The sequence below is a fragment of the Asterias amurensis genome, chromosome 7 (genome assembly GCF_032118995.1).
Source record: "Asterias amurensis chromosome 7, ASM3211899v1".
Classification (NCBI taxonomy): Eukaryota; Metazoa; Echinodermata; class Asteroidea; order Forcipulatida; family Asteriidae; genus Asterias; species Asterias amurensis.
In genome coordinates this window covers 3,062,425-3,085,171 of record NC_092654.1, presented here as the reverse complement: position 1 = coordinate 3,085,171, position 22,747 = coordinate 3,062,425, and the positions used below count along the sequence as shown (strand labels likewise).

General features: G+C 39.2%; 3 protein-coding genes across 5 annotated transcripts in view; 2 read left to right on the top strand and 1 right to left on the bottom strand.

The window, feature by feature from the left end:
• The window catches only part of LOC139939702 (probable diacyglycerol O-acyltransferase tgs1), a 31,760-nt gene extending 19,619 nt beyond the window's left edge, over window positions 1-12,141 (top strand). Inside the window, exons 3-6 of one of the 3 annotated variants that reach the window (XM_071935780.1) lie at window positions 6,753-6,880; window positions 7,463-9,141; window positions 9,659-9,742; window positions 10,409-12,141. In XM_071935780.1, coding sequence (XP_071791881.1) covers window positions 6,805-6,880; window positions 7,463-9,141; window positions 9,659-9,742; window positions 10,409-10,774 — 2,205 coding nt within the window. In that variant the 5' untranslated portion in view covers window positions 6,753-6,804 and the 3' untranslated portion in view covers window positions 10,775-12,141. Of the gene's footprint in view, window positions 1-6,752; window positions 6,928-7,459; window positions 9,142-9,658; window positions 9,743-10,408 lie in introns of all 3 variants that reach the window. The other 2 variants (XM_071935778.1, XM_071935781.1) reach the window with 2 other exon arrangements.
• Window positions 1-15,673, bottom strand: part of LOC139939798 (uncharacterized) — a 68,157-nt gene extending 52,484 nt beyond the window's left edge. Inside the window, exon 1 of the mRNA XM_071935917.1 lies at window positions 15,404-15,673. Within this exon, the coding sequence (XP_071792018.1) occupies window positions 15,404-15,488 (85 nt within the window). The 5' untranslated portion in view covers window positions 15,489-15,673. The remainder of the gene's footprint in view (window positions 1-15,403) is intronic.
• A 162-nt stretch (window positions 15,674-15,835) lies between these two features.
• Window positions 15,836-22,747, top strand: part of LOC139939354 (tubby-related protein 3-like) — a 31,491-nt gene continuing 24,579 nt past the window's right edge. The window contains exons 1-2 of the mRNA XM_071935161.1: window positions 15,836-16,120; window positions 22,415-22,526. Coding sequence (XP_071791262.1) covers window positions 16,107-16,120; window positions 22,415-22,526 — 126 coding nt within the window. The 5' untranslated portion in view covers window positions 15,836-16,106. The remainder of the gene's footprint in view (window positions 16,121-22,414; window positions 22,527-22,747) is intronic.

The following is a 22,747-nucleotide window of genomic DNA, read 5'->3' as shown; positions in this document are numbered from 1 at the left end:
AAACGGGAGTTAAAACCTCGGAGAAGCATAACGGATACTAAAACTTCCCAAATTGTGTATTCCATTTGCAGATTATTGTTCTGCACTGGACATAATAATATAACCGCTCCAGATTTTCGACAACCTCTTACAGTGGACACTATTGGTAATTGTCAAAGACTAGCCTTCACAGTTGGTGTATCTCAACATATGCATGAAATAACAAACCTGTGAAAGTTTGAGCTCAATCGTTCATCGAACTTGCGAGATAATAATGAAAGAAAAAAAACCCTTGTCACACGAAGTTGTGCGCGTTTAGACGGTTGATTTCGAGACCTCAAGTTCTAAATCTGAGGTCTCGAAATCAAATTCGTGGAAAATTACTTCTTTCTTGAAAACTATGGCACTTCAGAGGGAGCCGTTTCTCACAATGTTTTATACCTTCAACCTCTCCCCATTACTCATTCCCAAGAAAGGTTTTGTGCTAACAATTATTTTGAGTAATTACCAATAGTGTCCACTGCCTTTAAAAACGCTACCTTATTTGAAATGAAATTTGTACAGGTTAGTTTTATGGTTTATATCCATATAATTGAAATAAACAGCGGGTTACATTAATTTTACCAAACGTCTATCCCTTTAAAGCCAAGATGGGAAGTTACTCCGACGGATTGAATGTCCTTATTGATCCTGCAATATTGATAAATATTAACTACTACACGCCGATCAAAGGCAGCCATCCATCGCGTCTGCAGTTAAGACATGTTTGATATGAATTATGTTAATTTTATTACTCGAGATAGTGATCGCATGGTCACCGATTAGAATTATCCAGCGATAATCGTTTGACTATCGGACGGTATGGTATATTGCGTACATACAGAAAGAGTCGACGGCTTATAATGGTTCTTTCGAGAGAGGAAAAAATGAGTAAATCTATTTGCGTAGATAATACGGTAGCTCGAGTCAAGACGAACATTTATTCTGAAGAACAAAAATGGTGGTAGGAAAACTCCTTTCAAAGGTTAAGGCTGCCTTTTTTTTTAAATCGATTTAAAAGAAGAAAAATTCCCAATTGGCACTAAAAAGACGACATGGGCAATTTCGTAGGTGCATGAAAACAAAATTGCAAACTGGAATGAAACCAAGGTTAGGAGTTATGTATGTTGAAAGTCATAACTTGTAGTAAATTTGATCAATACGCTCGTGTGTTTGTATAAAATCAAATCTAGCGCGAGGTTGGTGTGAGACACAGTAAATAGCAAAGGTGAATGTAATGCATTTTTAACAGCCTGTTCATGTACGATTGTTTGCCAAAATGTACGGCCAGTAATTATAACTGCCTTGAGCAATGGTCTCCAAAATCCAATCTCATATTGAGTGTACATGTTTTCATGGTAAGGGTGGACTTATATTTATTGCCAGAACATTGGTAAGAAATCCCCTTTCGTAATTGCATCTCTCATGGTTTGATATGTGTGTAATTACTATAAAATAGTACTAGCCTTTCTGAGATCTTTTGGTTGCCGATAGGCCCCCTATCACTGTTTGGTTTGAATGTATACAGACAAATTTTCCTAAACAAAAGTGATGTATAGTATTGTGTCCAATTGTCTCAAAAATGGCTCGTGGCTGATGGATGAAGGGGTCAATCCTTGTGTGTGAATTATTTCTCTACTAAAACTAAAGACAAATTTGAGGGGAAAATGCATTTTATACCCTTATAAAAAAAATAAGCAATGGTCAGCAAAACGTATCCTTCTCTCTTTGATTTTCGTCAGCTTTGGCAAAGGTCCCTTTTAGTACCCTGTATATTACCTGCAATCAAGAATATCAAAACTGGGGACAGTGCATCTTTTGACCACACAGTATCAACACAATCATCTGTTCCGCGGCTTCATGTCCAAGTGGATTTTCGTCAAATTTATAGAGCGATCCCTGTAGTAACGGAAATACTATTCACTGATTAACCGTAAAACACGAAACACTGTTCTCCAGTTGAGATGTTTATTTATGGCAACATTTTGGCATTATGATTAAGTTTACAAGGTCACTCTGGTTTACGGACTGGGCTCAGTTACATAGAGCTGCCTGTAGGAATAATGAAGTAGCTAAGTACAACATAATCATGGTTACTATAGAGATGGGTTTACCAGCCATCAAATCATGCAATCTGTGAATGGTATCCTGCTTAAAGGCATTGGACACTATTGGTAATTGTCATAGACTAGCCTTCACAGTTGGTGTATCTTAACATATGCATAAAATAACAAACCTGTGAAAATTTGAGCTCAACCGGTCATCGAAGTTGCGAAATAATAATGAAAGAAAAAAAACCACCCTTCTCACACGAAGTTGTGTGCGTTTAGATGGTTGATTTCGAGACCTCAAGTTCTAAATCTGAGGTATCGAAATCAAATTCGTGGAAAATTACTCGAAAACTATGGCACTTCAGAGGGAGCCGTTTCTCACAATGTTTTATACCATCAACCTATCCCCATTACTCGTCAAGTAAGGTTTTATGCTAATAATTATTTTGAGTAATTACCAATAGTGTCCTCTGCAAAATCTCAGCTGTTTAGCCCTATTTATATGAAACATTTTACTGACCGCTTGTGCAAATGACGTCATTTGAGTAAGGCGTCCTCACGGAGAGGCCAAAACGACGTTGTTCATTAGTCTGAACATCTGACGTCACACTTCGAGGCTTTGACTTTCGAGGCTTTGACCTTGCGTCATTTCACACCCTTCTTATAGTTCTGGCGGTTTGCAGTTAAATCCAACGTACGTGTGAATATGTCTAAACCAATAACTGTCCTTATTCTTGCTGATAAAGGGATAGGGGACCAGTCTAAGTGTTCTTAGCCAATCATGTGCGCCAAAAATCTGTGCGTTTCCATTGTTTTTTTAAATATCGGTTTAACTCAAAGATGGCGCCTTGGTGACGTCATGGCATGGTGAGGTTTTTACCTTTTACCCTTTGATCAAAATGTTGACAATGTGAGAAATAACTCTTATTTGAAACTACCAAATAAACCTGATTCTCTCAAAGCACTTAAAAGATGCTATGTCAGATTTTTGGCCGATTTGACCCAAAAATTTTGATTTAAAATTCAATAGGTATTTTGATGGGGGTCGAGAAAGTTACAAGCTTTCATTTGAGCCATTGCTCAAAAAAGTCCGCCAATTATTAGTAGCAGTGAAATAAAGTGCTCAAAATTAGTTTTTGTCGGGATCCCGACAATATATCATGGACCAATTCTTATGTGTTTTATAAGAAACGTTTTAAATTTTTGTCATGGTTCCTGACCATTAAAAGTAAAAGTTAAACTTTTGTTTCGTTAGAGCGGGTGATACTCTTTGAAATACCTTTCACTCAAAAAAATAATTTTTTTAATGTTTGGGGCTAAAAATCTGACATAGCATCTTTAACTCAACTGACGAAAAATGGCACCAACTGAAAATAATTTATCAAATATTTTAAGCACGAAAGTTCCGGTTAACCAAAGGTCACTATTTCTGTCGCGCGCAACACCGGCCAGACAAGGTAATTATTTCGCCTGCAGCTAGACGTGTTTCGTGCCTTGAGTAAGAGGCTATAGCATGTAGCCTTCTTAAGAGTAAATTTGTCTTCACGTATTGGACGTCAGCTCTACCCTTGTGTAAATATAACTACGCAATGTGTGCACATAATTATAGTGAAAATGTTCAACGACCACTTCACTTAAATTTTTAGGGAAGTACGACAAGGTGGACGGCTGGAAATCCCCTTGGGTTAGAATATCATTATTAATCTCATTTTTTAAAGAATTCTGATACTCTTTTTAGGACACAAAGACATCACGCCCACAGGTTTATATTATATTATGTTTGTTTGTAGGGGTATTTTTTTTAAATGTTTTTTATTATAAAAATAAATTTTGTTTTATACCTTTGCACTTCCCCAGACGAATAATGCTCAATAATGATGATGTTCTTGTCCGAAGATTTGTTAACAAAGTCATTATAATCTAAACCCAAGACCAACCATAAGAATCAAGTCTTCAGACTGGTCTCTTCAGAGAGAGAGAAAATGCTGATTTGTCTTAAAATCAAAATTAAACTACCTTTAACCAAGATGCAAACAACGAAATCTATCCTCATGTCAAAGTGGCAACGTGTAATTAGAAACCCAAGACATCCTTTCTTTTGCAAATAATTAAACCGTTGTGTTTGTGAAACCTATGTAATGTTTGTTTAGTGGTTAATTTCAACGTGCCTTCACGCATAATATAACACATCCACAGCCAAAATGTCATGTCCAGGGTAGTCGAAATGGCCAGGCCGCACTTAAAGACACTGGACACATTTGGCAGTTGTCAAAGACCCGTCTTCTCTCACTTGGTGTGTCTCAACATTATGCATGAATTAACAAACTTATGAAAATTTGAACTCAATTTGTTGTCGATGTTGCGGAAAAATAATGGAAGAAAAAAAGCATCATTTTCGCACAAGTTGTGTGCTTCTAGATGCCTTGAAATCGAGACCCCAGTTGAGGCTACGAATTCAATTAAAAAATTTAGTAAGATACTTCTGTCTCTCTCTTTTTTAATTTTTTTTTTTACTATCAACAGTTCACCATTGCTCGTAACAAGCTTTTATGTTAACAACTATTTTGAGTAACTACCATTGGGTCCAGTGCCTTTAAGTTTAGTTGCTAAGGTTGCAAACAAGACGGGAATCTAACACTACATGGACGGATCCATGCCCTTTGGGTTAGTTCCAGTAAAAGTCGAATAAATAGATTGATGGTTATAGTGGATAACTATGTTAGCTGTCAAAATTTTCTTCACGGATGCTTTACAGTTGCTGAGATACACTCACTCCGTGTACTGTGATGGTGGTCAAACGGCTGATGTAATAGGGCACATTCATGTTGTATTATTATAGATCATCAGCACCCCCGCGTTTGGCACCCCCCCCCCCCCCCCCCAACAAATACTGTATGATGGTCAAACGGCAACTGTACAGCCGTTGTAATTGTGCCCACAATTTGAATTTGAGAAACGTGCTGTCAGAAACGTTACCAAAATCGTGTAGTCCTATTAGGGACTATACTCTTCCTGTGGACATACATATTTCGCTCCAAGTTTTCGGCAATTCTCACAAAAGGGACCACCTTTTCACATGACATTTTCACACGTATAGTTTTATTGTATACATCTACATTTATTTTATCTAAAATTATAACAAACGAACCGGTCCAAGGAATGTTCACTTTGCCATTAACGACAGTGGACACTAATGGTAATTGTCAAAGACCAGTCTTCTCACTTGGTGTATGTCAACATATGCATGAAATAACAAACCTGTGAAAATTTGAGCTCAGTTGGTCGTCGAAGTTGCGAGATAATAATGAAAGAAAAAACACCCTTGTCACACGAAGTTGTGTGCGTTTAGATGGTTGATTTCGAGACCTCAAGTTCTAAACTTGAGGTCTCGAAATCAAATTCGTGGAAAATTACTTCTTTCTCGAAAACTACGTCACTTCAGAGGGAGTCGTTTCTCACAATGATTTATACTATCAACCTCTCCCCATTACTTGTTACCAAGTGAGGTTTTATGCTAATAATTATTTTGAGTAATTACCAATAGTGTCCACTGCCTTTAAACTAAACAACATTGATATTTAAGATATCTGCAACCACATGCGAATACAATTTCAAGACGACCGGTTACGCTTCGCCTCAAGCTTGCAATTCAATACAATTTTAGATTTCTTCAAAAACTTCGGTCAGTTCTCTCCAAACGGACGTCCGCAGTAATTCGGTTAGCGCCGACGTGTACGTGTGTTGCATACAGTGACTGAACAATCTTACCTCACTGGACTAGATGAACGTTTTTGTTCACGGCAGCCAATTACACGCAAATTATGCTTGGCGCTCACAAACCTTTATTTGAATCACGGTTTGAAACACAATGCAAAGGAACTGTGCCTGCGGAAATATTATTTCTTTATTATGGTGAGAGCAGGAAGTTGGGGCTTTCACAAAACAAGCTTTGCCAATTCTGTCGGGAAATGTGGACTTAAGGGAGTTGCGTCTTTGAAAATGTCAAATTAATTAAAGAACTGCATCCAAACCAAAGAAGGGCCTACTTCTTTGACTATGCTATGACATTTCTCAACAAATTAACATAATTGAAGTGCTGCAGTTGTTATCAATAGTTGTTGAGCGAAACTATTGAAATGTAAAATTCATTTGACTTTCACGTTTGTGGGGTAATTAAACATGCGATTTTTTCGTCTTAATAACTTGCTTCTTAAGAATATTATTTGTTTTTTACCCAAACTAAAGATGGGCCTACTTCTATTGTTCCATGACATCTTTTGTACTATTAGCATAATTGAAGTTTTACAGTTTTAATCGTCACTTAGTGAGCAAATAGTATTGGAATGTAAAACTTTGTGGTTCTATTTACGTTCACTTTTGGTAGGGTATTCTAACATGCGAATTGTTCGTTCTAACTTGTCTGTTTACGAAAGTTATGAGTATGTTTACCCATTAACGGAGGTGTGTTAAGCATTGTCACATTACTCGTTGGGATTCGAACCTACGACCTTTGCCATTAGACCATGAAACTTGCCCGGTAGCTAGGAGCAGTTCGAACCCTATTTCATAGAACTCGAGAAACTGACACTAATGGGACACTATCTCCTGTCAAACCTGTAATGATGATCAGCTTCAACATACATCACTAATGAATGGTTTGTTTTGCTGCTTGTTTTTCATTAGGTCGAGAATGGACTTCATTCTCATGGGCACATCGTCACATCATTGAGGCATCATGAGTAGTCAGGTTCCCAATGTTGAACCGTCGTCACCTTGGGCCGAGAGACGACTGTCGCAAATCGCATGCGAAGGTAGGAAGCCAAATGGAGACTTTCAAACACTAGGTGGCGGCAGACAGGTAATTATTACCGTTGCTTGCGTTGTTGTGAGCGAGCTCACATTTCCAAGAATAATGGATTTACCTGGTAAGCTTGCTGCCACCAGGTCCAAAAAGTCTCTCTTACCATCTCTCACCTCAAACATGTTTCAGTCCTCCAAAACTCCCGGGCAGAATTGACCCGGGGTCCTGCATAAGCAGGGAACCATGCAGTGCAATCTTCTGCACCCCTGGGTCAGTATAAAACTGAGTAAAACAGACGAATAGAGTCGTTGTAAAAAAAAATCGTTTTAACCAGTTCTGGGGTCAGCCTGAGCCAGAAATGGGCCAGGACTCACTGTGACGCAGAATTCGGGTCGAGTCTTACTCGGGAAGACAAAGTGTGACAGAGTGTTTGGTTTAACTCAACTTATAACACGGAATCTGGGTTTTTATTTGTACACGTGTGTTAGGTACAAGTACTTTTTTTGAAACCAGAGGCCCAGGCTTTTGACCTTCAAAGATTGTGATTACACATTTCTCAGATGTTTATTTTAATTTTATGTTTGCACAGCAGGAACGAAGAAACAGTCCCCCTGCAACACTGGCTCCAAATCCAACCGCTCCATTCCAAGTCCAAAGATCGGTAGCGTCGAATCACTGCATGTAACCATTGACGATGCCGAACCAGGTCTACTCAGCATGTCACCCGGAAGAGGCAAACAGGAGACGCCCCCAAGCGGTCAAAAGGCAACCAATTCCCGCCATAAAGCCAGCTTAGCCAATGGGGTCAAGCACATGAAGAGACTCAAGCATCCGGCAGATCAGAGCTTGATCCTCCCTCTCCTTGGGACACTCCTATTCGTTGTACTAGCTTTAATAACCTGCATTCCAGTTTTAACCGTAACTCTCATAGTCGTACCTGTAGCGTATATCACACGTAGACTTGTTTCGTGTCGGCGATGTTCCTGCCTACGATGTCCAAATTTACTATCTGCCATAGATAGGTTTTGGTTGAACGAAACGGAACTGAACCAAGCAGTGAACCATAGCTTACTTCATCTCGATGGGAACATTGAGGTGACAAGGGTACGAGATTTGCTGCTGGCTAGGGTGGTATCCGCCGAGAACAAACGTGGGACTAAACTCTACGCACGGTTCACCCAGCGCGTCGTCCCTGTCATGTGCGGCTACCAGTGGAGCAACGATGACGAGTTTAACATTGATAATCACATAGTTAAAGTTACCGAGTCTTTCAGAACTAAAAGTGACGTGGTGAGCTACATCTCTAAACTGGCGTGCATCGGGTTGACGCATGACAGGCCCTTGTGGGAGATGCATGTTCTGCAGCTGGGAGTCGAACAGCCAGACACGCTGTTACTATTTCGTATCCATGCGTGCATGTCAGACGGGGTCAATTTGAACGAATTGTTACACAAAGCACTGGCCGATAACCACACCAAGGTGCCACCCGGTACACCACGAAAGACTCGCTTTGGGAAACGTGCAATGGCGTTCAATGCAATAAGAGCCCTCATAGTCGGGCCCCTTGTACTATTAAAGCAAGTCTTTTGCTGCAGCGATGATTTTAGTCTATTCAGTGAGCGACGAATGACAGGACAGAAAAGGGTTGCTTGGTCCGATGCAATACACCTCCCATCGGTCTATCGTGTAAAAATGGTGACCAGATGCACTGTCAATGACGTAGCATTATCAGCAGTGGTAGGTAGCCTGAGACTGTACCTCCAAGCATCAGGCATACACAACCCGAAACAGATCCATTCGAATATAGCTGTGGATTTCAGAGGCTCGGACTCTCCGCGTGGAGTAAGCCCAATGGGGAACCGCTTCACTCTCTCCAACCTGAAACTACCAACTCAGACAGAAGGGGCTATCCCTAGGTTATGGGACACCAAACGGTGCATGGACGAACTCAAACTCTCAGCTGAGCACGTGGTGTTCTACGGTACGACGAAAGCTGTCATGACAACATTCCCTGAGTCCATCGCTAGCGGGATACTCTCGTCATTCTTCGGAGGGAGTAGCTGCACTTTAACCAATTTAGCTCTCGGTGATGAACTGTTAACTTTTGGCGGGAACCATATTAAGATGTTGTTGTTCTGGATGTCGCCTGTCGATGATATTCCTATTAGTATATCTATTCTGACGTATGCAGATCAGATGAGGGTAGCTATTGTTGCCGATTGTGGAATTGTGCCGGATCCACAGCCGATTGCGGACGAGTTTAAAAATCAGGTATGGCATCTTTTTCTTCTTCTTCTAAATCATCTAATTTTAATGGTGTGATGCTCAATTGATGATGCTCGTTAACCTTTTCAGTTAGACAACGAGATTTTTTAAGAAAAGCCACCGAGTGGTGAAACCGGGTAGAGTAGAATACAGTATGTGTAGATGCCCGCCCTCAATGGTTACCGAGAGGTTAGTTGCGGTAAAGAGTAGGAATAGAGCTTGAAGCCCTGATATGTCGTTTTTGCATTGGGGATTAGGTTAGTTTTCTTCCCCTTCCTCCACCTCTCTCTGACAGTGGTTCACATCCCACCTAAGACTGGAGGTCGTAGTGGCATATTGGGTTCTAAGTCTCTACCTGACTGCGTAGGCCTTACCCATTAAAGTTGGTGTGTTCCTCCCTCATCTAAAAATGAACGTTCTTCGTCTTACATGAATCCTATTTTTGGTGCCAATCCAGTTATTTTATTTCCAATAAACATTATTGACCTCTGTCTGTCTGTCTGTCTGTCTTTTTGTATTTCAGATCGAGACTCTGGTCAGCCTCCTTGCTCACCGCCGGATACCTGGAGAATACAGACGCCGCGCATTGGACGAGGATGAAGACGAGGTACAAGACAATACATTTCACCATTGCTTGGGCAACACCCCTGCTCCACAAATCTGACATGTTTCAAAAACATTTCAAAAGCCCCTATTCAACGTGTTTATGACCTTAAGATTGTTAAATTTAGTGTGTTTATGGATACCAAAGGGAATCCAAGTTTACAACATATTATGCCTGGGTAAATAAAACTTATTTCTGCCAACACAGTTACATTGGTGTTATTTAATTCTCTCTTGGTTTTCTAAATGACAACACACATGGTGTCAATTTTAACACCCCAATTTTTGCAGAATATGGATAAATGGATAGTCAGTTATGACTAGTTATTTCCGATTTGAATGTGTTCCCTAAAAATGTGCATTTTTGTTAAATAAAATATGCCATCAAGGCAATTAGTAATTTGATCACCAGTTGCAGCCGATCTCGTGAGCAAACACGTTGGACTGTTCTTTGTATGTTCACAAACAAACTTGCTTCCCTGCTCTATGCTCGGAGGTGATGTAATTTCCAGTCACAGTACCTGGGTCTATGCCAACACTAAAGAGGACCCCATCCCCCCCCCCCCCCCACACACACACACACATACACCCCAAGGCTATGGCTGAATCAGAGCCTGTGTAAAGATATTAGCTTTTAACCGCTCAATTAATATTTCACAAATGTTTCCAGGATGAAGAAATCGACTCTCTGGAAGAGGAAATTCGAACGCCATCATCGGCCTCAGGCAGGAAAACACGTCCCTTATCGGCAAGTTGTCTCCAGAGGGCCAGTTCGCGATCTTCGTCCGTGATGCGACCACTTTCCACAGTCGGCGATAACGAAGTAAACGGGACGCTTGAGGGCTCCCTTACCTACGGTCACGAGACCACTGACGTAGGGGCGTTTAGGAGTTCATGCGAGAGGCGAGCCGAGAGTGGGAGCAGCATGGAGTGTGTCAGCTTCTCCCAGGAACCCAGCCAATCCGACGGAGGGGAGGTTGCCTTCGATATCTCGCCGTGCGTGGAGAGACGAAACTCATCTGGCCATCTTGTCTAACATTACGTAGTGTCACCTATTTGTATAGACCAATTAGCAGTAACTAAGATGCAATTCAAGAAAACCAGCAATATTTGTAGACTGCTTGTTGAGACGTCACTAAAAGAAAATAGGTAGACCAACGCATGGTGTTCGGCTAAGTTTATTTGTACAAAAGGCCGTGTCACACGAGGTTACATCTCCAGCAAGCCAATCCATTATTTTAGATTCGGCCCCCTCATGGAAAACTAACGTGGGCTGTAGGAGGATGATTCAAAAGAGGGCGCTATATATCAGAAGTAGTTTGTACTATAGTTCCCAATATGGGGGGACAGATGGGGGCTGACCCGGGTGAGCCCCGTCAAAGCTATTCGAACGTACCGGGGCAGACCGGGTCGACCCAGGGAAGCTAAACGAACGCACCCGTTATTCACGAGCTTTAAGTGTGACGTCAGATGTTCAGGCCAACCCGGGGTACAAAATCTTACAGTGACCTTCAAGTTGCTTGTAAAAATTGACCTGTGTGACACGTCCTGTAGACATGTCATGAACTTTTTATTGAGTCGTTGTAATGCAAATATTATTTTAACAAACCGTTTGGTGATTATAAATTTTAAAAGAACTTTCCATAAGAGTAAATATGCCAACTATTATTCTTTCGTTCTCTTTAAGAACTGTTGCAGGGTGAGAAATGATAATTGATGTATCGGTGAAATGCAACGGGTAGGTTGTAATTAACCATCCTTCGGCAATCTTTCACAAGTTATATTTGCCAAACTATAAAATGGATATAGTACTTATATTATAATAATAATATAATAATATTCTATGATATTTTTTAATCGACTGTGTAATATTGTTGTGGTACCTTTTCTACCTTATTTTAATTATGACGAGTTTGTGTTAAATTAGAGTGGCAAAATATGTATTGACTTTCAAACCGTGCGGGGCATGACTTTGTGAAAGAACCTCCACACAAATATTAATTATTTTGTTTTACCGTCCACACTGGCCCAAGTTCATAAAGCCATATAGCAGAAAATGCCTGTCCAGCAAACTTGTTTGATGAGTGGGTGGGGCAGAGGGCTGACAACAGTGTAAACCTTTCCTATGTATCTTCATGGAAACTAAGGACCTTTTCGAAACCACGGCTTCTGCTCCAGATTCGGCTAAGGCTAGCTTGGTGCTCGCATTGTTTCGACAATTATTGCGCGTCCTTTGTGTACGTGCTCAGGGCTTCAGACAAAAGAACGGAGCCTGAAGCCAAATCCAAAGCCGTAGCCGTGGATTCGAAAAGGGCATTTGCAATGCCCTGGTGATGCCAAGTGTCCTACTGACAGTATGGTGTGACTATTGTCATAAAGGTTCATCAGATGTGGAGAACAATGTGAGAGTATATTTTTAATTGGGAGGGGGGGGGGGACTAATTAGATGTGTGAATGATTTTCCCACACATGTATGCTTTGGTGTGTTATTAGAAAACTTTCGTGCCCGATGTGTTACGAGCATCACTATAGTTTAATGGGGTAAGTCTAGGTCCAACCCCAAGGTAGCCGTCCAGTTGTATTATAATTTTTATAGTTAGACCAGTCTGGTATTCTGTTTTATACTTTTGTTGTCAAAGAAATCGCCTAGCAAAATAATAAGAAGGTGACAGCGGACCTCGCCGATGTTTCAAGTTGAAGGCCTATAGCTGGTATCCTGACATTCCCTTTTATACCCGGCCCGCTGTGGGTGTCTGAGCGAAATCGAAGGTGCCCAGAGGTGCATTCCTTTATTTTGAGTTTCGGGCGCGGGCTAAAAGTTCAGACCACGTGTGGTTTGCTTGAATGGGAAGCAACTAAGTAAACGAATATCTTTGTGATTTTCGGTCAAATCATGTTTTGAGACCAAAACTGATTAGGTAGATTTATAAACATGGCGATATCTTCTCGACAATGTTGAAGATGTTGACTTGAAATGCATTGCAATATCTACTTTATGGTCACCTAATGTTCTAAGGCTTGGTGTTTATTGTTTTATGCAAGGAGTCGGGGTGCATTATTTCATCATAATCGTTCAATGCAAAATCTGTGAACCATAAACCTTTAAGGCCACTATTGAGTCAGTCAGGCATCAACTGATATGTAGATCGTGATTGTGTCATGGGATTATTTCAGTGTACTTTTCGTCATACAAGACCATGTATTTCTCTGTTTTGCGTTTTAGGCTATAGAGGTATACCAATTAAGATTTGAAAAAAGTGTAAAACAGATCACAGAATACTAATCATGTTAGATAGACATTAATTATAGAAGAATACATCCGCAGTAGGCCGACCTGGTTTTGAACTACTATTTAGAACTCTGGCAAGAGTTGTGTAACGAGAAGCTACTTTATAATCCATGGACTTTCAACTTTGAGAGGGCAAGGCCATTTTCGTTTTGCACATGACATTGTACAATATTGAAGTCTTTTATAAGCATTTAAAGGGGCACCTAGGCTGCCGACCAGGCATCCATGTATACATTGTGTCTATAGAAACACACAAGCATTGGCTTACTCTACGTGTTATCAATAAGTCTGAACATAGAGCAAGGAAGGTCTGATGGACACATTACTGTTACCGTCATGTGCTAGATTTTTTACAAAAATTGTTTCGGCGAAGAAACAACTGAATTTTGTTTTCCCTGAGTGGCTACCTTTGGCAGGCCATGGTTTGAGTGATCTTAAAGTTAAAATCATCCGTCATCAGAAAATTCATGATCCCAATGATTCATGAATTAAGCTAATATCACACGCTTTAGTCGTAAATTATTAATTTGAGATCTAGGCCTTTTTGTTGAATGCATGATTTGTGTGTGATAATAAAACGTGAGTTCATAGATCCGTTTCGTTTGATTGGTTGGATCACGCTTACGTCATCCATCATTTTGCCATATGTAAGACCCATTATTGGAGTTCAATGTTGAGTCATTATTGAATGTCAACCGTATAATGCAGGTTTCATGAACTACTGCAACGCAACTCATCACACATTTGGGTATCGGATGTCAATTCGCAGCCCTTCCTGCTTGGCATAAAGGACCAACTCGAAAAACATGAGATCATTTCGAGAGCGCCCTTTTTCACTTCAACGTTTCAAAGGCATAGCCTACGGTTTTGATTATAAGATGTCCTATACATGTACTTGTTTTTTTTGTTTACACTTTCGTCCCGCTGCTAAAACAGCTTTTTTTCGAGTTGGGCAAAACATGTCATGGAGGGCCTACATGCGTCTAATAAATCGTTATGAATTTAAAGTCAGGTAACTCAGAAGCGTGATTTTTATTACATAGAACTTATGAAAAACGGTAGAAACCCATTAGCTGTACAAACTACTTACCAGCAAAAAACGATCTGTATAAAATTATTGCAAACAAAAAAGTATAGTGTCCTGACGTCTCTACCCCAGTGAGAGGCTTTCTCGAACGATAAACTGCTTAAAGACACTAATAGTGTCGAAACATCAGGCCTCGGTCAAAAGAGAACTCGGTCAAAAAAAAACCAGTGGATCATTCTAGAGGTTTCAAGGAAAAATCGATGCAGATGTATGCTGTTTAATCTCTTATTAATTATTATTCCATCCAAGTATTACACTAATTTACGAAGACGTTGTTTATCTGACCATCTGATACAAACTATTATATGGGTGTATGTGATTGATCTGTTGGTTTATAAACTTATAATATCTGAAATAAATAAAAACTCATCATTGAAGATTGCCAAAAATGCCTATGAGTCTTATTCGGATTGATCGATCTATGATAGTTCTTTTGGAGAGACAAAAACAAAGATTGTAGCGGCTATTAATATTCATGTAATCACTTCATTTAGGGCCCTATAACGTTAAATCGTTAATTTCCTAGTCACAGATCATCCAATTAACTTAAAGTGCGTTCCGGTAGGCCCCTACTTAGCCTATGGATCTTATGCAATGAGAATTATTAATTAATCAAACATCAGTGGGGTTTTCCAAAATAGATCGATAATTCGTCGACAGAGGGCGCTCGCGTGAGTCAATCACTCAAATCCGTATCCAATAAGCGAGACCACATACATACATTATGCATACAGGTATTTATGAGTCACGGCACTAGCAGCCTTCAGCGGGAACTTAGAAGGCGTCTGCATTCAATGAGACCTATACATTTGAATGATAAATTTAACTAACTTACTTTTGTATTAGTTTTGTTCGTAGTTTTTGTTTTACATAATATTGTCACAATTTTGATCACACCCTCTTAATAGAGTGTGGACATGTTGATGTTAAGAATCACAATCTAAATCTAATTTTCCCTCGTGGTCTAACTACTGTGGGGATATATTTCATTATTGTCCTTGCAAATTTTACTTTAAAAAGTTGTGTAGACACACACAATCGAACAGTTGCTGATCGATGAAGTTTGTTTATTTAGTAATGAATCACCCAAAACGACTCGTTTTGGAAGAGAACAAAATATTTCCCGGCATACTAACAAAATACAAATTTTACCTATCTATAAGATTGGGGCATTTTTTTTTCTCTACCCACATTTTCAGATGATGACTATGTCATCATTCCAGCCGATTCGAAACCCAATGGTAGAAAAGCATACAAAAGCTATAAAATTAATATCAACAGGTACTTACAGGTCCTCTTCTGATTGTAGGCCTTTGCTGGCCTCTTCATCAGATCTTCATACAACCTCCTCCCGTTAACATAGCCTGTGCACATGCATGTGGGGGTTGGTTCGTCAATGTCATATTTGAAGGGTTGGGATGACCAGATCTTGTCTAGGCTTGCCTCAAAGGATTTGACACTAGGTGCTGTTACAACAAAATTTGTGAGTCTTAATAATATAAAGAACTTTCACAAAGAACTTCCTTTCGGATAGGCCTAACTGACTAATCTTTACTGTGTGTGCGCCGATAAACCGCAACTACGTAAACTTGCACAAGAAACTGTAAACAGCGCCACCATGTGTTTCAAAAAACAATTATCATGGCGGATTTATATGACCAATCAATGACCTTGGTTTTGATCACATGTACAGCCCTCTCCAATGAGAAATTGTTGTTATGTACGCTTAGTAGCGGTAATGAATACCGTCGAGTGAGAATTATCATCGTCGACTAGACAGTAAATCTACTGTGTAAATGCTTATCCGAAGACTTTAGGTTGACCTAAATGTCTGATAAATTTCACCACTGACACTACCAGTAATACTGCTCATCTTTGTACTTGGTTGTTTTTTGAGCAGTCAATCGTCGTCTGACTGGTTAATTCTCATCCGACTCTTGTAAAAATTTACCGAAGTCGACTCGAAATTGCGTGAGGGAAACCGCTGCGGGAATGTACCATCTTGGGTGAGTAGACATTTGTTATGACATTTCTCTGGTAAATACCGACTACTGGTGTTAGAAGCGTTTAGATCTATGTTTAAGCATTCAAGGAAGTTGTTGTTCAGTCAGTTTCTCCTCCGAAATAACCATATTTTGTACAGTGAAAGATTTAATCTTTGTTAAGCAGTAAATAACTGTCATCTGTGTGCAAGCAAAGGCCAAAGTTGTAATTTGTATTCGTCTACTCGCTCAGACTCCGAGCTCAACGAACATTTGCAACTTCAGCAAGTGCATTGTTGTGTCTTTCATATTCAGTCTTCTGCAGTGTCACTCCTTTTTTTGCCTCAATTTAACCAACTTAATACTCCCACGAGGTTAGCTAGAAGGTTAATCCTTCCTTACACTAGCCTTTTAGCTTATTTAAATATTATATATTCAACCTCTGCCTACCTTTTTATTTACCATTTTTTCCCTGTGCCAGCTAATCAGGAATGCATTCTCTGTCTGGACTGTACTCTAATTCTAAATAAAAGTCTAAACAAAATGTGTTTGCTTTTCTAGTAGTATGATTTTTAGTGCAGTTTAAACATAATTTTAATCTATCTGCATTTGCATCACTTCTTCTTTGTTACCAAAACCAGACAATTGTTGAATTCCTGCATACTGTGCAACAAACCTTTCCATTGGCTGATTGTACTGTCTGTGGCTACATTTTATCTGAATCTTCTCGCTCGCAGTCTGATATGTGTAGTGTAGCTAGTAATAATAATAATAATAAGACTTGTAATGCCGCATATCCACCCTGCTGGGTGTTCAAGGCGCAGTAAAACCAAAACCAAAAACAAAACACAACACAATAGATCGATCTATGCACTGCCAAATGCTGAAACTATGGGCGATAGTAAGCCTGGGCCACTAGTGTCGCCACGACTACGTACTACAAAATAGGTCGTGACTACTACTCAAAATAGTCTTGACCACCTGTTCAGTGAACCAATTGTGTCGCTCACAACTCTTCACGACAACATAATTTACTTATGAAGCACAATCGGTAATCGGTGACATAAATTTCACTATTGTCTACGGCAAAATTTATGCAGCAGTGCCTCTTGGGACTCGAAATTTAGTCATGACTGTGTCAAAATCTATTTGTGTTGAGGTGCAACTGACGAGTCAAGTTGTAAATTTCATTAGTCGCCCAGGCCTACATGTAGGCGGTAAAAAACTTGTATTCCATCCGTGTGACAAAATTTGGTTACTGCTCTGGTTGTTTACATGTACAGGGGTCGATTTCACAAAGAGTTAGGACTAGTCCTAACTTAGGACTAGTCCTAGGAGATATACAAATTGCATGGTTAGTCCTAAGTTAGGACGAGTAACTGGTCCTAACTCGAGATAAGACTGGTCCTAACTCTTTGTGAAATCCACCCCAGTTCTTGTAGTTTTAATTTACAAAATGAAGCCTCAGATTGAAAAAAACAAACAATCTTGATCATTTGTTGCAAAGAAGAGCATAACTTTGTTCATGTAGTTTTATACAAAATCTTGCAGTTAGATAGACATAATAGTAATACATTCTGTAGAAGATGTATATGTAACTGCGGTTATATGCTGCTGCCAGTCTTCTTCAGAATCTTCCCATGTTTTTACCTGTAGTTTTAAAAGTTAACTGTATGATATGTTGATAAAAATAAAGACAAACCTCTTGTATTGTTCTTCTCGCTCTCTCTTCTTCTTGGTATGTCTCTTTCTTTTAAAACTTATATGAAGGAACCACTATAATTTCTTATACACATGTAAATGTCTAATTAGAGTTGTGTGTTAAATGTTAAAACTTTTGCAAGTTGCTTAGTTTAAGGAAACTTTTGAATTGTGACAAGTGTATTTTTACCATGTCCTTTTTTTGTAATGCAACTGACTGCTTTTTACAAAGCTATAACATCCAGAGTACAAAGCCCACAACATTTCTAATATCGTCACTTCAAACCTGTGGTTGTCAAGTACAAATCAGTCTATAAACTTAGTAGAAAAAATATCTCACATAGAACTACTAGCACCAAGATCAATAAATGACACAGAAAAGTGTAATGCGACTGACCATGGTCGAACATGTCAAATTGCCCAATGACATTGGCTTTTCTCTTTAGTGGCCATTTAGGCCTAAGTGTGAGTGTGTGGGAATTCGCAGGCATTCTCAGCTGTAAGTAACAAAAGCCAGGATGCACAAAAACATTAGTAATTTCACAAAAAACAAAGTTTATCCAAGTACATGTATGACCCTACATTGTTCTACAAAATTTGAATGTACAGTAACTGCAATAGAAAGCCCAACACCTGAACATCTGTGGGCAGATGTTATTGGAGCACTCACGAATCCTAAACAAAACTGCTCATGTTTGAAAATTAAAAAGAAAACTCACCAGGTCCGAATGAATCAATTTACTGCAAGCCCACATAACACTGTATTTGAGGCTTTCATGATATTTACATCTTTATTAGCTGTATGGGCGGTAAGTCAGACAGTCAAAGCATCACAATACAATGTGCTAATGGCCTATCAATTACTTTGACATCACCTGACTCTGACTTGATTATAATCCAGCTGAGATAATTACTTCATCTATTTACCACAATATCAGCGATCAAACCGAAGTGACAATCCCTGCACAGCCTCCATCATGGGTTCATTTTTTGTTTGTGTCCATTGCATGAACAACAGTTGCAGGCCTGTATGTTCGTTTTTGAAATGGCAAGGGCACCAAGGCATGTTCTCATTGGTAAAGGGCACCCTACAATGCACTTGCCTGATGAGGAAATGGTAAATTTCTACTGGAACATTTCAAGGGCACCAAGGCAATGCCTTCATTGCCTCCGTGAAGTATCATGCCCGAGTTTGAAAACCACTGATGTGTGTACGTGTATGTAAACCATGTTTATGATGTAATTTATGATGTAATTTAGCAGTCAATTAACAATTGCTGTGTCAATGATGAGTGAAAACTGTCTGAGTGTGTCAAATACACACAATAGAGAGGTTTCGTAGAGTCGCGGACATAAATACGCATACAGATATCGAACCGTACACATTCGCGTCAAGTGAGCTGTGTAGTTTTTTTTTGCAAAATTTTAACGAATACCCTCAACTTGAGGCTCAAGCGGGCGCTATTAACCAAATGGGTGTACCCATGGACAATCGCCATTTCTCTTTTTCTGAAGCATAGTGGTTAACAAATTTCCAACTACATCCATGTACGATACCTCTAATAGACTTGGTGAAAACCTGGTACATTAAAACATGAACAAAATATACTCATTGTTTACTACGTGTATGTATGGCGACAGATTCCCATTTTGAGCGACTATTCTAACTTGTGTGCAATGGTTATACGTCACATGGACCTCAAAAAGTGATGACGTATTATGACGTATCCGTTCACGTAAGAGTATCTGTGACTCTGCGAAACCTCTCTTATAATCAGCTGAAACCATCAATACAGGGGTAGTTGATATTTTGTACCTTGGGTACATGTATACATTGTGGCCACAATGTACGGTAGACTGCAGGACTTGCAATCACAAGGTTGTGGGTTCGAATTCCCCAGCTAACCGCTGATTTCACAATGACTAGAATAAATATTGTCGTCTAGTTATTAAATGAATCACAATTTCTTGATTTGTGTAATTCATATTCATAGACGGTAAAGCCAATGTTTGTGAGAGAGATTGGTTGTTGCCAGCTTGGTGTTTATATCCCTTGTGGGAGTTTGTCGAGTTCCCTTGATGGGAAGATCATTTAAACAAACAAACAACAAACTGGTACCCAACATGTAACAACCAGTCCACACATGCCATAGTGAAGACAACACTCTCAAAATATCGACGTTATGTGTTGCACATGTAAATAGAGTTCACAACTGTAGGTGCACTGTACTGTACAGTGTTCACTGTCCAATTCTGACCTATACCAAGTACCACCACTCGTACGTCCATACTGCACTTGTATGACCATACACCACTGTACATGATTTGCATTACGTTTTCCCCCGTAATTAAAAACTCCCTCGTCTTTCAAGGCAAGTGGTTGCTAAGCATCCTGTATGGTTGCCGTAGCAATCAGCTTCGTGGTTTGTAACCAGCAGGTCGGTTTGTGTGCAGCGTTGCATTGATGCTGTACACACAGTCCAATCAAAGAGGTTTACGTCTGCAACGTACATGTATCCTATGGTTCTTTTATATAAACATGCATTTTATTTTAGTGTAATACTGGGCTTGAGTTTGGCACATTTTATAAATCCTATTGTACACACACACGTAGATGAAAGACGAGACATATAAATAGGTTTATTATTGGTGTACTGGATAAACTTTGACCTCTGCACAGTATACAATTTTAGTAAACATGCATTTTATTTTAGTGTATCTTGTTTAATGGACAGACCAAGTGAATACAATACACTGGGCTGTAGTTATACACATTTTTATGCTATTTAAGTAATTTTATTCATTGAGTTTAGTTTGTATTACTCTCTACAGTACATGATGTACAGTTCAATTGGAGTCTCATATTAAACATTTGTATACAGATGAATTATATATTGTTGATAGACTTGTGTCTGCGATACAGCGGACATTTTATGTATCCAAGAAGTGAACCATACGTAATTGCTCTTTTCGTCAACAATTGTTACCATAGTAACCATTTCGTTGTTGACGTCAAAATACCAACCTAAAATACACGTATATTCAGTAAGCACAAAGGTACAAATGTACCTTGGCAGTCGCATGCACTGAGCCGTGCTGTTATGAATATTTAAAATGATAATATTCTGTATTGTTTCGAGAAATATTTCTTAACTGTGTTGCTTATAGTTTTTTATACTTCATTTTAAAAAAAATTACCAAAAGTTCAAAATACTCTATGCCCCTTGCTCAAACAGGCTTGGAATTCTTCCTACTTTTATCTGATTTCTTATTGCTGAACCTTTTTACGGGACCAGAATTGATTTTACAAAACTACATTATACATGTAATTGAAAAGAACTTTTTATCAAGTTTAACATGATTTAGGCCTACCATTTAATTTGAACAAACACTAATAAGACTAAGGGTTAGTTTATCTTCATTCTTATAGATGCACATTGCATGTATCTGCTTATTGGTTGAGGGTTACTTTGATACTCAACAGAATTTAAAGACACCAGACTCAACAAGTCAAAAACTTCTTTTTATTTTGCTAATTATAAGACAAACACAGAGTGGTATGATTCTATTGAAAAACCACAAGACAGTTGAAATTGTCAGTTCCTTAAAATTACTGGTCTAAAGCTATAATTACTGGGCCTGCTGTACTGAATTGTGACAACTGGGAGGTTCTTGGGTTTTAGAAAAAGGGGGAACCAAAGTTCGCAATCTGCTTTTCAGATGTGTTCACATTTTAAATCTCATCCCTTGACATCGATCAGAACTTTAAAAGGTGCACTAAGGGATGAGGTCGAAATCGGTACATCAAAATATTACGTGGGCTTGGCCAGGTTGGCTTCCAAACCAATTAAATCCGATGCCAGGCCGTAGGTGTTGAACCAATCTGAGGAGCATTTATTCAATTACAGCCAAACAATTCATCCGAAAATTCATCTGCATCTGGAAGGGATTTCTGGGATGTTTTTCTCACAACGATAGAATTAATTGTCTTCAGTCAGTGCACAATGCGCATCCGTTCCTTGGTTAATCCCCACTTAACAGTTTTTTATGTTTACATTGACAGTGGTTTTCAAGCTTTTCCAAACTGATGCCAAACAAATGTTGCCCATAATTGTGGCTGTACACACTGATTTAAAGCCAGTGGACGACACTATTGGTAATACATGTATGTCAAAAACCATTCTTCTCACTTGATGTATCTCAACAAATGCATAAAATAACAAACCTGTGAAAATTTGAGCGCGATTGGTCGTCGGAGTTGTGAGATAACTATGAAAGAAAAAACACCCTTGTCACACGAAGTTGTGTGCTTTTACATGCTTGATTTCGAGACCTCAAATTCTAAACTTGAGGTATCGAAATCAAATTCGTGGAAAATTACTTCTTTCTCGAAAACTACTCCACTTCAGAGGGAGCCGTTTCTCACAATGTTTTATACTACATGTACCAACCTCTCCCCATTACTCGTTACCAAGTAAGGTTTTATGATAATAATTTTTTTGAGTAATTACCAATAGTGTCCACTGCCTTTAAAAGCATTGAAAAAAGAGCCTGAAAAGAAAAACTACACGCCAATTATCTGCAAATTTATTCCTCTTTTTGTTTCGTCCTCTACAGTAGCTCTTCCCAAGGAGGGTGGAATGACTCCTCTGCCCCTCCAGGTAGTATCATGGATGACGACCAAGCCACATCACCTTTCAATCTCCGCGAACAAAAACTGGAAAAACAGGTGCGGAATCTGGTGTAGGAAAATAAATTTAAAGCCATTATACACTTTCGGTAAACAGTATTATCCAAGGCCCACACTTAGTGTATCACAACTTTATATAAAATAACAAACCTGTGAAAATTTAGGCTCAATCGGTCATCAGAGTCAAGAGAAAATGTGTTTAAAATAAATCCGTAATTTTCGCTATCGAGAATTGATATTGTTTTAATGTGTTCTCAAAA